At 49.3% G+C, this 16436-nt stretch overlaps 1 protein-coding gene across 6 annotated transcripts in view; it reads left to right on the forward strand.

Annotated features, from left to right (window-relative positions):
* PDE4B (phosphodiesterase 4B) overlaps positions 1 to 16436 on the forward strand; it is a 174720-nt gene that overhangs the window by 123170 nt on the left and 35114 nt on the right. The window contains exon 5 of one of the 6 annotated variants that reach the window (XM_032117507.1): positions 9831 to 9846. The exons of the other annotated variants lie outside the window; for them this stretch is intronic. Within the exon in view, the coding sequence (XP_031973398.1) occupies positions 9831 to 9846 (16 nt within the window). The remainder of the gene's footprint in view (positions 1 to 9830; positions 9847 to 16436) is intronic. 6 annotated transcript variants of the gene reach the window in all.

Below are 16436 nucleotides of genomic sequence, written 5' to 3' on the forward strand. Positions count from 1 at the left end.
GCACAAAATCGCTTTTATGAATTAACTGAGAAACCATCACGTGGAAATACAAAGCCATAGCAGAAGTCCATCAATCCCTAATTATCTGGTGAGGCCACAGCTGGGCAGGATGATGGGACTGCTGTGGGGTTCCTACGTGGCGTGTGGCATCCCCAGCAGCTGTGCAGGGCCGAGGCAGGAGCGGTGCTGCTCAGCCACGTCTGGGTTACAGAAACAATGAGGGACACAGTGTCACACAGTGTCCCTGACGGTTCTTTCTCCTGATGTTTCTTTCTGCTGTTTCCCTTTGTTTCTGCTGAGCGTGGCCTCTGCCACAGTTACTTTGGGTGACCTTTGTGCCACCTTGGGCTCAGGAATCCATCCGCACCTTCCCTTCTCCATCCAGCTCTCCCCTCCCCTGGCCCCAGCGAAATGTCTGCAGTTCCTACCCAATGATTCAACCAATAACATCTTTAACCAGCAACAATTCTGGCTTTTCCTGCTTGGTTTTGTTCCTTCTTCCATATTTATTCCCTTCAGTGACCCTTATTCCCTCTGAATTAAATCGCCTTTTGCTGGTTGCCACCATCAGTCGAAGCTTCACGTTCTTCCACAAATTTAGTACAAACTTTTCCCAGTCTGTTTGGCCCATGTGCCACACCATCAATCCTGGGAGGGACAGTGTTTTCCCATTCCTGTTTGATCCACTGCCACATTTAATGTCACCAGTGGTGACAGGAACAAAGCACAGAGTTATGGATCAAACAGCACCAGGTTCTTCCCAGGCTGTAGGGGGTTTGCAGAGACTCTTCTCAGGAGCCCCTTGGATACTCTCAGCACTCAGTAATGACAGTTCTCCTCACAATTAATGATAAAATATCGCTGATCTGCCTGCAATATTTTATTGCAGCCCCAGGCTTGGGGGGTGTAGCCCTTTGGGATATTCACCCACAGCATTTCAGGGCTCACGGGATTGAAGCTTTGTTCAAATTCCTCTCTGGGGATGGGAGGGAAGGATCGGTGTTTTTCTTGCTTGTGCCTTAGCTCTGCTTTCCTGTACCTCGGCACGTTTGTCTGCACCTCTCACATGCCTTTACACGACCTCCAAACTCGTACTCTTTCATTTTTCCTGTGGGTGTAGGATGTACACAGACTCGTGCACGAACCTTTGTATAAAGCATAAACAAAGACTGGATAATGCTTGTGCTACTGAGAGCCCCAACTTTTTGTAGGAGTTAAGGAGCCTTGTGCATCCAAGTGAGCTCTGGGTTACAAATATCTCTAAGTCCCGGGTAATTAGCACAGAGCTGCTGCTCTTGCACCATCCTCCTCTGCTTGGCACGTGGAGAATGGCTCTGGGCACACACAGAGTAGAGGATTCATTTTGAAATTCTGTTTCTTTGCTGGGAGTTTGGCTGAAGATTTGACCTTTTGATTTGGAGAGCGATTGTAAAAGTCAAGTGGTTGTGGTGCTTTGGGCTTTTACAGGAGTTCAGAGGAAGCGCGTATTCCTGAGCAGCTGAGCTCAGAGTAACTGGCTGTGTGCACAAATGGAGGCTTGTTAGCACCTACAGATACGATTTTTAAAGGATGCAGTGCTAGCACGAGGCAGATTATTCAGGAACTAAACAAAACCGTGTAAGAAATCAGGTAGATAATGAGCTTAATGACGCGACTAAACGAGGGCTGGTGAGTGCTGAAGCGATTCTTGCTGCTTGTCAGGTTAAAAGAGCGTTTCAAAGCGATTTTTAGAGTGGGGCTGATGCAGCTCCAGCCTGCACGGGGCCATCCCGAGACTCTTCCCGGCTTTCCGGGGGGAGTTCATTCCCGCTGGAGTCCGTTCCGCGTGTTGCGCCTGCCTGCCTCGAACACACCCCCCGAAAGTTGGACTCATGCATCTTAGTAAGTATTTCAGTTATGCTATTGACGTCAATGCAGTCATTAAATAGATTGCCGGCCCTCCCAGCGGCGAACCTGTGCCAAAGACCTAGAGGCAGACACATTTTAAAAGAAGAACATCAGGTTTGCTTTTAGCGTTTGGAGAGAATAAGGGAAAAGTTTCTTCTGAAGTCACCCTTTGCAATAAGGGTGGTTTTTTGCTTCATTTTCTAAGGCTCATTTTCGGTGAAGATAATTGCTGTGTTTTATTGAACACACGTTTGTGATGTTGCTGTGTGCATAAACAGCTCCAAAAGAGACTAAAAAGTCATTTTTGCGACCGGCTCTGGCTGACAAGTGACACTTGTTTCAGGTCCCCTGGCTAGATTTATTTGTGTATCAAGTGACAGGAGGCACTCAGGCAAACCTGCTTAGCCTTTGACTCCCGAAATTCTGCCAGGATTGATTTCATGACATCTATATAAGAAAATAGCCTTCATTTCTCCTCGGCAGGCTCTGAAGACACACAAGCTAATCATGACTCCATAGCAACGGATAAAAACTGTTTTCCCCTCCGCCCCACCTGTGGATGTCACATGAAGATGCTCCACGTGCTGCTGCCATCAAGAGCCTGTCACTCCCCGGGGCCAGCTGCCTCCTGCAGCCGTGGGTGAGCGGGACTCCCTGAGCATTCCCGCTGTCCTGCTGTATTCCCGAGGCAGGCTGGGCTGCCTGAGACAGTCGTTCACCCCCCGTGGGAGATACCCAGGGCTGGAGGCAGCTCTGGGCGTGCAGGTCCCTTCGCCTGGTCAGGAATGGCTCTGGACAGAGGCTCCCGAGGGGCTGGGAGCTGAGCCCTGAGGACACACATCCTCAGGCAGGGGCAGGAAGCAGCTTTGCTTTGCCAGGAGGAGCAGGTATGTTGTGTTTTGAAGAGGTCACAGAGCCAAACCTCTAGGTTTTGGTGCGGTTGTCATTTCACTGATGATCCCACCCGCAGCTACGTAGGATAAAGCATCAGTCCAGACCGGGTTATTAAAAGGGCTTTATCTGATGGGTGGCTTCTTTCGGAGTGACCCGGGCAGCTGCAGCCCCACGGTGGCGGTGCCGGGACCTTCGGGGTGGCACGGCCGCGTTGTGTCCCTGACTCCACTCTGCTCTTTAGGGCCGGGTCAGGCCCTGGCGGCTCCGCTCCGCTCCCGTCCCCGCTGCATTGCGCAAGGGCTCTGCGGAGACAATTGGGCTCTGCCATCGCTGATATCAGAGCTGATAAAATCTGTGTCTCTTTTGTTTGCTGCACAGAATGATCAGGGCTGCTGGGGGGAGATTTTGACAGCGCAGTCCTCAGCACCCTGAATCAGTTCCAGATGAGAATGAGAGATGTGTCCTCGGTCAGAGGGAAAAACAACCCAAACCAAACCACCCAAACCAAACCTCTGGCAGGCTAGGTTACTGTTTAGGTCGCGGGGCACAGTCTGTGCATGCCTTAGGGATGAGCAGCGTCCCTCATTGCCCCACTGCTTGAGCCCCTTCCATGTCACAGCAGTTCCAGGTATCCCCATTTGGGGAGCCGGAGAGAGCTCCCCAAAGCTCTCAGCAGCAGCTCGGCCCCACAGCTCTGTAGAAGTTTCTCCTTCCTCCCCGAGGCTGAGCTCAGTGCACAGCGTTGTGTCCCCAGCACAGCCGGCCATGGCAGTGGGAGAGGCTGCATCCAAAATCTGTGTGGAGACATTCCCAGGGAAACGCACTGCTCAAATCCCAGAGCCGGCCCCATTGGCCAGACCTTTGTCTTCCTGCAGGATCTGATTCCCAGTGGAAATTGCTTTCTTCTTGTGTTTTTTAAAAAGTGTTTCCGACGTTGTGTTCTGATTCTCAGCAGCCAAATCGTTTGGTTCGTAGTTGGGCAGGAATTCCCAAATGGTTTTTTTGTATTTATTAGTCTTGGTGGGAGCAGGGGTTAGTTCCAGGTTGGAGGGGAATATACAGAGGGGAAAGAGCTGTTCCTGATGGACAGAATTGGAATTTGCTGTCCTTGGCAGGGACATTCTGCCCACCAAACTTAACTCTACAATCAAGGTAGATTAAAATCAAGGTAGAATTAAAAGAGGGAGCAAAGGGTTGCTCTGGAACTTTCCCCTCTATTCCATATGGAATTGCATCCATTGTGATTCACACTCAGCAGTTGCCAAACAATGACACTGAACAATGAACATATTGATTGTTTCGATGTTCAAATCAGCCAGAACTGTTCTGGTTTTATCACCAGTTTCATCTCCTGATGGACTAAAAATGATTTCTGTAGCCAGGCAAGATGTGCTAATTACTGTAACCATCATTGTGCAACCGGGCAGGAATGTTACACCAAGAGTTAATGAAACATTTCATTGTAATATTTGCTCTAAGAAGTGCCTGTAAATGACAGCCTTAAGGATGCTATAATTGCAATACCTTTTTTGACAGAAAGGAAACAGCTGTTAATTATTTATGGTTATTAATCAAACCTGTCAGTTTATTCAAAGTTCATTCAGTTCACTGTAAATATGTATGATTACCAACATTTAAATATTTTAAGCAGTAGCCTTTTAAAACTATTTAAATACACCTCTCCCTGTGGGATATATTCTCACATCTAAAGGTTGCATTGATTGGCTTTGCTGTGCACTCAAGCACCGAATCATTTTAGGAATTCAGGATAAAAACCCCTCCAAAATCCTGCAGGGTGTTGATTTGACAATTAATATCTTTTGATTTTGTAATCAGGACTGTGCCTCTGGAAGTGACAAACATGAGCCAGGAGCAGGATCTGACCCAAGGTTCGGGTATTTGCTGAGATCCACGGTCCATTATTCGGTGCTAAGGAACTCCATGGTTAAAGGGAATTTTAAAGGAACTGTGCATTTTAATGTAGATATTCCAGTATAAATATCCTGCTGTCAGAAATCTCCCTTTCCAGGAGCAAATTAATCATCTGTGCATGCTAAACTCCTCCACCACACCTTCACACTCTTCAAAAGCTTTCTGAAACAGACTTTTTCCCTGTACCTCAAAGCCTCCAGGTTCCAAGCATTTGGAGAGAGGCTTTGGATGCAGCTTGCCAAGTCCCTTGGAGCATATTCCAGACACCCCAATGTTTTCATTCCAAGTGAGTTGAATCCAGTCAGACCTTTCATGCCTCAAGCGTGTGTTTAGGGAGGTTTGACAAGCTTAGCACTTCATCGCAAAATGCTTCTGAAATGTCACATTTTACAAGCAATGTCTTTTTCTTTAAATACCATATATTAGGCTGACAAAAGCAGGAGCTGGTCAGAGCAATCTTTGTGTTCTCTGAAAAACCAGGGGAGAATTCTGGAAAGTGGAAAAGCCAGCCTGTTTTCCTGTACGTCTTCCCTCCCTCTCTGCCTCACTCCCTGGATAAATTTTACAAGAAGTGACCCAAAATCATGTCCCTGCTCTTACTGACTCAAGAACAGGACGTTTGGTTCCATGCTGGGAGCATTTGTGCTGGTCTGGGACAGCCCAGGAGGATGTGGGATAATGGCTGTTCCATGGGGATTGTCACTGAGCACAGCATGGGGCCAGTCCTGCTCAGAAAATTCCAAGAATAAACACACACGAGTGCAGGGTTTGTTGCAAATGGACTTCGCTGGCATTGGACAGCTGTGAAATGTTTTCCTCCCTTTTCTTCCCAAAGATCCTCTTGAAGAAGAGAACTCCAGGGAGAAGTTTCCAGTTGAACTGGAGTGTTTCTGGTTTAGACTTTATGGGACATGCTCCCCATCCAGCTCCTCCTCAAATACTGCAGGGCCTTCATCTGAATCCCAGCTCTTTGGGCAGGGTATTTCCCAAAATTCCTGTTGCTGAACTGTTTGCACCTTCCTGGGTTTCAGCTCTATTGCATGGAGCTTTTCACCATTTCCATCCCCTTCCAGTGGGAAGGTCCTGTGCAGGTAAAAGCCAAAAAGCTGCTCCCCACCCTCTCCAGATCAGGAAGGAGGAACGTGAGCAGAGATGATGCTCACACCACATTTTCCAGCAGCAGCTGCTCCCTCTTTTGTAACACTTCCAGATGTGGCTGCAAGTGCTGCTGGAACAGCTCCTGGTGCACATTGCCTCGAGTGGGGAGTCGTGTGCTGCCTAAAATCCACAGAAATTGTGTGGATTGTGCTGAATTTACTGCGCTGAATTAATGACAGCGTGAGTGACAGTGCAGAGACCTTGGCCAAGGCTGACACGAGGTGCCTCTTGTGCTGCTAAATGTAAGAACTTCTGGAAGGTGCCCCAGAGTATGAGACTTAGAGCAGGAAAAGTAACCCCTGGGATAATCCCCTGCAGGCCAAGCCATAGCTGACCTTCAGTGGGGAACATTTCCATTTCCATGTCCGTTCAATCTGATATTTGAGCTGGGATTGTTAATAAGAGGTGCTTTTAATGCTGGCATTTTGATTTCCTTGAACTCAGATCGAGGTGCTTAAATGAATGTATTTTTGAGGGCTTTAATCAAATGGTTTTTGAGAGTGAAAGGCTGTTCTTACCTCTGCTGGCTGCAGCCATCTGGGGAGTGGTTACACTTTCAAGTCTGCCTGTCATTACTGGGCCAGGTTTGTCCCCATCTGCCCCTTCCAGGCATCTCTGTGGTGTAAACAACCTCATTTGGGTCAGGGCTGACCCCAGGTTTAAGGAATGTCGTCATACAGGACTCAGACCCTCACATTTGGCTAAAATAGTCCAGATATAGAAAAAACCCTATAAATAAATTAATATCTGGTGTTCTGTAATATCAAATTCTGATCATGGATAACCAGGGAATGAATCTGATGTAGTTTCCCTGGTAATTTCAGAGAAAATATGGTCCCATGTCCCAAACACCCCTTTTAAAATGCCAGGGTGTGCTGGCCTCAGCTCACAGGTGGAGATCAGCACGTGCAAGGTTTAATATGGAACATTAAAAGCTGTCAAAACAAATGATGCTGCTTTGTAGGATCCTGCCATCTCCCTCTTCCTCCCCACCCCGTTCCCCGTGGGACTCACTCCGTGATTTTCAGCAGATTATTCCAAAAGCTCTACGTGCACTTGGGGAAACAGAAAGGCCAGTGAGTCACAAGCTGTGCACAGAGGGAGATGAATACCCAGGATTAGCACAGGGATGTTTTAGCTCTGCTGTCAGCCACTGAGGAGTTGGAGTTTGGGACTTGAGGCTCACCCCAAAATCAGAGTTACGGTGTGGGAGTGGCAAAAGCTGTGTGTTTTGGGGAGCCACCACAGAGCTCTCTGGCTTCACATGCAAAACATTCTGCATTTTTAAAAGCTGTAGGATTGTGGATTAGGAAACAGCTTTTAATTGCCGTGCTGTGAGATTGTCCGAGCTCTCTGTGCTGGTTCTGCTCCCTGACTTCGCGCCGTGTCCCGCGCTGCAATCCCAGATCCGCCGATAGCGCTGACTCACGGCTTCACCTCACAACCCACTAGGTCCGAACAGGCCATTTTTTGCAACATTCTGCATTCTTGGGTGACTCTGCTCCGTGCAGATATCCCTGCATTTCAGCTGGGGGATGACAGTCCCAGGCATCTCGGTGAGAGGCAAACCGAGGGCACAGAGTTCAGCTGAGGTGAATCGGCGAGGTTGACATTTCCCCTTGGGTACACAAAATATCTATTGGAGGAAAACGGATTAAAATTCCAAACTATAGCAGGTTTTTAAGCTGCCATCCTAAAGGATAATGCTTTCAAGTAATTATGCTTAGCCATAAAAAAACCCACTGTTTCATTATGTTTTATAATTAATATCATTGAAATGCTCACTCATAATGTAAGGGGTGACTTTATGTCCTGTCTTTCCATCATGGCTTGAGCAAGGCATGGGGACACAGAGGGTGCTATGTGTCCTAAAGAATTCCTATGGAGTGTAGCTGGGATGCTTCCAGAAACACACTCTTAACTTTCATATTGAAAACCTCCAGGAAATTAAATTGAGAGGAAATAAAGGACAATTTAGTGTTAAACTGTGACCTTTTAACCTTCCCAGGAGCCAAGGAAGCTGATTTAAACAGGTCTAACATTTTACTCACGTGGCTGAGGTGATGTGGGCAGCCTTGCTCTGACCCTTGTTTAACATTTCTGAATAATTTTCCTCTTGAAGAGCTAAGGATTGTTAATAAACTTTGTCTTTGCATCCAATGCCAGTGGCCAAGTGGAGCTTTTCAGGTAGATCCAGCATTGTGCTTTGAACTTCCAGGATTCATCCCTGAGGTTCCTTCTCCATTTCCTACTCCAGCATTTGTTTCACTACAAAGGACTTTCACTCTTGTCAGACTCTTTAGACCATCTATTTTACTGTCTCCAGGTTAACCCCATTCAGAACCCAGTTTAATAGCTCCAGACAGGTCTGGGGATGAAAACAACACCTGGGTTCGGGGGCAGATGCAAGCGAGGACCTTTCTGCTCATGGTTTGCCAAACTCTTGTGAAACAGAGCACAGTTAATCCTCTGCACCTCTCAGACTCTGGGGTTGTTTTTCCTCTGGTTGAACTCAGATCGTTGCTGTGTGGTCTGGCTGAGGAGTTCCTTCCGTGCCGTGGGCCTCTTGTGAAAGTCAGCTTTCAGGTTTCAGAGGAGGAGTTTTTGGGGCGGATGCAGGGGTGCAGGAGGTGTTTTTGCACAGATGTGAGGATGGAGGAGTTGGGGATGGGGAGAGCCCCTCTCCAGCAAGGCCAGCTCCCAGTAGGAATCCTCGGCCGGGCTGTGGCTGAGCCAGCTCCAGAGCCGGAAGCCGTCCAGCCACAACAGCCCAGGATGGTGCCCCACCTAATTAAGGCTGTTGAAAGGCAGGGCTAATTAGTTTAGGTGGAGCACCTCGTTAGCACAAGGATGTTGCTTCCAGGATCCAAGTTGGTTTCCCTGCACGTGTGAGCTCCCCAGCGCTCCCGGAGCCGGCCCACATGGAGCAAATGAGATAATGCAGTGCCCAGGTAAATCCTAGGTGGGTACCGAGGTCATTGCATCATCATATCCTGAGTTTTCCAGGGCTTTCTCACACTCCTGCACTCACGTGTGCTCGGGAAGAAAACACTTCTGCTCACACAGTAAAATGTTCTTGCTGTGACCCAGCCTGGCCTCGTTTAGTTAGAGAAACAAAAACACAGTGTGGGCACACTGTGATTTGCAGGAAGCTGGGATTGGGATTTGAAATCCTCAGGCTCAGCTCCGGGGCTGGGCTGGAGGCTTCCTTCCCATCCAAGATAATGGACATCTCCATCCCAGCCTGCAGCTCTCTGGGCTCTTTTCACTGCTCTTCGAGGACTGTGTGGAGTAAAGGTGTGATGGGGATTCACTGAATTTAAAAATTCATCATGACCTTGGAAATTCTGTCTTCAGAAATGTGTTCAAAGTGTGTTAAATTCCCTACAAAATCATCCCCAGTGTTCTCCTTGCAGCTCCCTCCCTTGTGTGCACTGTCCATCTTCTGCACTCATTGTTAGACCCTGAGTAGGAGAATTCCTCTCTTGCTTCCTATTTTTCCTCCTGTCTTGTGATTAAGGCAAGAGTCCTACACGGCAACGAGGAATCAGTGTGGTCAGTAAGAGGATAACGTGCCAAACCCTGAGATAAAGTTGGAACTGAGGAATCTTTCCCGTTCATCCGACAGGCCAAGATTAGATTCTGCCCCTCTTGCCATTTCTGCTTCTCCCTCTCGGTGAACCGGGGAATTCCTACTATGCAGGCAAATCCCGTTCCCAGATTCCCCGGTGATGGCGCTGTTAAGTGACATCTGACAGGATGCTTCCTGCATTTTGTTACTTCCATTTGGCACCATAAAAGCACTGTCACTTACCGCTCTGATTTGTGGCACCTCTGCTGCATTGTTCCCTCCGGGGGGAAGGACAGTGGGAAACGGGATTGCCTTGTGGTAAAACGCTCCATCCCACCCTACAGGAGATGCTATCTCCAGTCGAAATCCTTCCTCAGAACGTCTCCAGTTCTCCTTCCTCGTTAGCATTTCAGATTAAACCTCTAGGCTTATCTCCACATCAGAAATTACCTCTCTGGGAAGCTTCATCAACTTCTATCAGCCACCTTTAGGTGTTCTTGGTGTTCACGCCTCGTTTTTTCACCTCATTGTCATGCAGAAGGTGCAGTGGAGCTTTGCTTTGGGAATCTGGAGCTTTCATCTCTTCCTGTAGCATCTTCAAAGCTGAGCTTTACACGGTTGACGTAGAGTTGGACACATTAAAACACACAAAATAGATATAAAAGTGCCTTTTTAGTTTAATTCAGGACCAAGACTTTTTATTAGCTGGTCCTTTCCAAGTGTTCCCAATGCTCTGTTGGAGATGTTAGTGTTGTTTGTTCATTGTGTGGCAATGAAGATTCCTGGTGAAATATCTTCTGCAGTGCCCATTGAAGCTCAGGTCCTTCACTCCCAGCAACATCTGGGACATCCAGATCTCGGAAAGGCAATACTTGAGTAGCCTCATCTCTACATTCTTCAGTCTGTTCTTAAGGTGTCTGGGGGGGTATCCCAGGGTGTCCCTGAAAAACTACAGCTGGAGCCCCAGTGGGCTCTGTCGGTTCAGAGCTTTGGTTTGTGGTGCTTGGCCAGGCACTGATCCAGCTGGCCTTATCCAAGGTGATGTCCCGGCTCCTGGCTGCCTCTTCCATGTCATCCTCCTCTCCCAGAAGGAGCCTTCCCATCCTCTCCCAGAAGGGGCCATGCTGCTGGCACTCTCAGTGCCCTGCTGCCCACCCAGGGGGACCCTGACCACTGCCACTGAAGGACTGGCTCCAATGGGAAGCACTGTTCCCGCCAAGCCTGGCCAAACCGGGGACTTCTCCAGCTCCGGAGATAACCAGCTGCAGTCGCCGTGCTGTGCCCTAACTGCAGAGCAATCCTGGTTCCTCTAACAGTCAGTGGGCTGGCAGTGAGCTGCCAGCCCGTGGTGGCCTCAGTGACCCGATTCTCATGACCTGGGTGGTGATCCACCACCCCAACCAGTACAGGTGGGTACAGTCAGGACTCTGCAGGTTTGTCCAGTTCTGCCCTAACCAGCTTCCTCGGGGCTTGGCTCCCGCTCTGGGCTGACCTCTTGGGATGAGCTCCCTGGAAATGCTTCAGTTCTGCTTCCAAACCACGGCTGGGCCCCCATGACTGATGTCCTGCTGTGCACCCTGGAGTGGGTTAAGGAGCTGGGATCAAACTGGGACTGGCCAGCACCAGGGCTCTGCAAGGACTCCTTTGTTTGCTGCCCAGGCCTTCCACTCCTGCTGGCTCTCAAGACTGGCTGTCATTGCAGTAAGATTCATTTCACCTCACTTCAGCCACCTAAAAATTACAGACCAATCTTAAGTGATGGCTGCTTTTTGAAGAAAACCTAGTGTGAACTCGGGAGCAAACCATCCTGTTGTGTAGGGAGATCAGGAATTTCAGCGGAAGCCAACTCGGTGAAGCAAGGAGCTTCTCCGAGAGTCAAAATGCAACAAGAGAGCAGGCAAAGAGTGAGAAAAACTGGGAACAAGGGAGGCATGGAAAGCTTTGGGCATGTGGGGTGAGTTGGCCTGACCAAAGGCTGATGGAGCTGTGAGTGGTGAGGGGACTCCAGTGTGGGTATGGAGTAGGGAAAGAAAATCCAGAAAAAAGTGTTGGTCCCTGGGTGAAGCAACCTAATGATAACTGGTACTGGAAAGGCCAAAATACTCAGTGGTTTTTTTGTCTCAGTCTTCATCCCCCAACCTGCTTGAGAGGATAAGGGATGGAGGACAATGAGGGAGCAGCGAGTTAGGGACAACCTAGAGGAGGTGGAGGTGTCCAAGTCCACACCATTGGATAAGGGTCAGAGCTGTGAGGTCAATGTGAGTTGCTCATGAAAATTGTGGTGCATAGAAAGGTCTGTGACAACGGGAAAAAGGTGCATCTTTGAGAAAGGTGGAGCGGATTTGGGGAACTATGGATCAGTCAGACTCTTCTCCTCACCAAGAGGTCACGGAGGGTGTCCAGGAGTCTATTTCCAAACACTAGAAAGACAAGAAAGAAAATTGGGAATGGTAGATGCAGACTTGCCAAAGATACTGTGTTGCGAAGGCCCAACCTCCTCCTGCAAGGGCTGGAGGGTGGCCTGGCCCTGGGGCCATGGAGGGCCGTGGGTGGGTGTGCAGGGAGCACTTTGGCACCACTTCCCACAGCATTCCCACATGGCAGCTGCTGACAGGGCTGGATATTGCTGGACACCAGGCTGCAGGGTGGGGATGAAGGCTGTGTGTCCAGTTGGTGGCTGCTGACAGGGAGGCTGTGGTGTGTCCAGCAGTGCCCTGCAGCTACTCAGGCATCAGGCTGGCGCTGGGGCTCAGCTGGCATGGTCCTGCTGCGGGTGGGAGGCTGGGACAGGTGACCTCTGGGGGCCCCTTCCCGTGGCTGGGGCAGAGAGCGACAGCACCTCCGGAGGGTGATCCAGCCCATCCCAGGGTGCTGAGAATAGACCAGGATCACCCCTTGGAGCTCCTAGCCACTTTCCACTGCTGCGTGGGGAGCTTAGGTGATTAACTTTGGGCTGGCTAAAGATAGCCCAGCTGGGCCCCCCACGGCAGTGACATTTCTGCAGGCGAAGATTCCTGCTCAGATTACCCCGCAGCTGGCCCGGGGCTCCGAGCTCGGGCTCGCTGTTGACTCAGAAACATCACTGCTACTATGGCACTGAGCTGCTGCCCAGCTCTGCTGCTCTTCTGGCCCAGCCGAGTCACACTGCAGGAATTCCTGCCCTCGCTCGGAGCCTCTGCTTCCCAGCTGGGCCTTCTTCCTTCTTGGGATGCTGCAGCCCTTCGGTGTTGTGGCATTCCCAGCAGACAAGAGGTTTTTCCTTCTCCTTTTCATTCCCTGTCGTAACCGGAGTTGGGGCTCCTTCTTGCAACCGTTTTGTTCTGTGGCATTCCCTGCATCCAGGAGATTTTTCCTTCTCCTTTTCCTTCCCTGTGCCTTCACTTGGTGAGACATCTCCTCCTGCTTCCCAGAATCTTCCAGTTTGAACCTGGATGTGTCCTGGACGTTCTTGGCGAGTGCTGTTTAATCACTGCCATGACGTCTTCAGCAGTTTGGAGCCGTTTTTCTTGGGGCTGAGTTTTCCCAGCAGCTGGAATGGTGTGTCCCAGAAAGGAGCTGTCTTTAATTAGGGAACTTAGAATGCCAGGCTCCTCAGCAACCCAACAAAAAAAGTTAATTTCTCCTGCTCCCTGTTTTTTGGAAAAGAGAAAAGAAAACAAAAATCCCCCCAAAATCTTGGCTGGATTTTACCAGAGGCTGTAGCTCATGTCAAACACTCTCATCCCCAATTTCAGTCTCCCACATTATTCCTGGCAGCTCCAGCTCACTCATTTCCTGGCATTTTTCGCAATTAGCAGTAGAAAGCTTTCGTTTCATTTTTTTGTCTCTATCTTCCCCTCTCATCTCTGAACCCAGCCTGAATACAGGCTCCATTGTTCCTGCTGCTTTGGAGCCCCTGTTAGGATTTTATCCCACAGCTGGATCTCCTCCAGTGCCACCTCCTCAGTGACCCCCTGCCAGTGGCTTTGCCAGTTCATCCCATCGCCTCTCTCCACAGGGATTTCACTTCCCAGGCCTTCCTGCCCACATCTCATGTATTAACACTGGGTAACAGAGAAAAGCTACATTTCCAAAGTATTTTTTTGTTAGAAGAATAACTCTGAGACAACTCCATGCTCATTTGCATGCAGTGCCCGAGCCCGCTCTGGCTGCAGCATTCCCAGCTCCTGCCGAGCTCTGGCCCCACTCCACAGCCAACAAAGAGCCCTTCCTCTCACTGCCACCTCCCCTGCACGCTGGAGGGAGGCTGCAGGTGTGAGAAACCTGAGAGGGGACAGCTCAAGTGACTGGTCAGACTGGAGTCCCAAAAATACAACGAGGGGAGAAGGGCAGGCTCGTCCATTTGTTGGGGAATTGCTCAAGAGCGTCGTGGCTCCACCTGTTCCGCGGGCGCTGGGGCTTTGTGCCTTTCTTGGCACATCTGCACTTATCTTTGCAAAAGATATAATTAGGCTGCGTTGCACACAATGGGACAGTGGGGAGGAGGGGAGGTGCAGCTAAAGGCTCCGTGGTTCCCATGATTTTAGCTCGCTCCTCATTCCAGCCCTGCGGTCCGGCGGATCAGGAATGCGCAGTGTCCGAAGGAGCTGCAAGAGGGAACACGCAGGGCTCTGGCAGCGCTGCGGGCACGTGTGGGGCTGGGTGGTTCTGCTGGATGCAGCTTGCTTTTCAATCACATCTTCTTCAGGTGCTTGTGTGGCTTTTGTGCTGGGAAAAAAGGCTGGGAGTCTGTTCCATAGATTGCCTGGATATCGGAAGGCGCACGGGGGATCTATAAAAGAAAGCTGCAATTACAGGGTTTTTTTGGTGCTTGCAGTTTGGGAGCTGGTGCTGTAAGATTTGGACATTTCATTGCAGATTTAAAGTGAATCCCGGGGGTTGTGCTCTGTGCCTTTGGTTGTTTTCCATGTGAATTTCCAAACCCGTCTAACAGAAGGATTTCCACGGGAATATTTTCTGGATCTGGTAGAACAATGCTTTAATTCAAGGAAACAGCTCTCAGAATGCACTAACAGGATACATTAAACAAATAAATCACTTGGTGTCAGTTATTCCCTCGGCATTGTGAGGGATAAATATGTAAACATGTCCACACGATCCGTGAGCAACCACAGCTCCATTAGGGAAGGCAAAGGGTGAATGGCTCCCAGCTGCACAAGCCCTTTTCCATCAAGTTTTGGCATGTCCTTTGTTGACAAACCTGTTTTACCCAGCGTGCTCCGGGCTTTTAGAGTGATGCTAGGCACTGGTAGTAATTAACGTGGGGCAATATTGCTGCTAATGAACCTCATGTTGTGGAGATGAAATAGGCACTTTGTGACACTGGTTAGTAATTAACATGGGGTGATATTCCTGCTAACGAATTTGGCGTTGGGAAGGTAAAAGAGCCATTTGCTTTTGGTGAACGGGAGGGCCTTTGGTCACCTGGATTTGTGGGACTTCCCTCTGAGCCATGGCCACATGGGTGCCTTGGTAAATCACTCAGAGCACCCTCCTCCTTCCTCCTCCTTCCTCCTCCTTCCTCCTCCTTCCTCCTCCTTCCTCCTCCTTCCTCCTCCTTCCTCCTCCTTCCTCCTCCTTCCTCCTCCTTCCTCCTCCTTCCTCCTCCTTCCTCCTCCTTCTCCTCCTTTTTTCTCCTTCTCACTCCCCTATCCCTTCCATGTCTCTTCTCCATCTCCTTCTCCTCTTTCTTTCTCCTTCTCCTTCCTCTCCTTCCTCTCCTTTTCTCCTTCTCCTTCTGCTGTTTCTCCTTCCCCTCTCCATCTCTTTTCCATTTCCTTCTCCTTCCCTTTCTCTTCTCCCTCTCTTTCTCTCTCCTTCCTTTTCCTCCCCTCTCACTGGCCTCAGGAGTTAAGATACCGCAGTTCCCAGCTAAGCCCAGGTGGGATCAGCTGCTGGATCAGTTGGGATGGACTCTCCCACAGAAAGGCCCTCTCCCACCTTCCCCCCACACGAGCTCTTAGTCATGAGCAGCCAAGGAGTGAGGAATGCAAACGAGGCCCTCAGTGACATTAATGAGATCTATCAGCTCCCAAATAATCATCTGCCATTCACATGATCAGCTCCAGCATCTGCCTTCTCTTCTGAATCTTTTGTGTCATCTGCAATAATGACAACAATTAGGATAACTATAATAAATAGAGAATAATTAAAAATGGGCTGGTTTAAGGTCCTCTGATGAATGCAAACTCTGGGCTTGTATCCTATGCCTTCACCTGGGAATTAGATACATTTTCAAATTACACCCTCAATGTATTTTCCGGTTGGGAGTCTGGGATTGTGCTGGCAGACTTTTCCTAAAGCAGAGTTTTCATGCACCAGGATAAACATTTCCACCTTCCCCTACAAGGACACGAGGACTCCAAAATCCTCATCTCACCCAAGAGCTGTGGTGGAGCTCCGGTTCCCAAACCTGCTCCCTCTTCACCCAATTCCCTGTCCCTCCTGGAGGGAGGGAAGCATTTTCCCATTTAATAGTTGGATTTTAATCTCTGGGGGTTTATGAGTGTTTGTCTGCTTTAGGTTTTGTTGAATTTGATCAGCTTGTCCAACACTGGGGGAGCATTTCAGTTCCATGTTGTTCGCACTAGATTTGGGAATAAATCCAGCATCAAAACCCTACTAAGGCAAAAGGGAGCAACTGCTCTTATTAATTTTCCTTTTAGAGGAACAGATTTGATCCTGAGTCTAAACTGTTGAGGTAGGGTTTAGATAGAGTGATAATATTTTATTAACTCAGTTGGAATCACTGGAAAATGACTTTGGTGACCTCGAGTCTCAGCTGTTGTTGCTTCAAAGGCAGCTGGAGCTTGGGGTGGGAAGGACGGTCCCAAACACTAAAGAACTTTATAAATAGTCCCAGTTTGTTGCAGCCAGGATGCAATGAAAAGTAAATAACTTAGAAGATGTCTTATGACGCTGTAAACAAGTGCTGTGCATGTGGAATAGGATGGATAGACTGGGTAAAGTTGGGAAAACTGCTGCAAGCTGCAGG

The sequence above is a fragment of the Corvus moneduloides genome, chromosome 9, assembly GCF_009650955.1.
Source record: "Corvus moneduloides isolate bCorMon1 chromosome 9, bCorMon1.pri, whole genome shotgun sequence".
Taxonomy (NCBI): domain Eukaryota; kingdom Metazoa; phylum Chordata; class Aves; order Passeriformes; family Corvidae; genus Corvus; species Corvus moneduloides.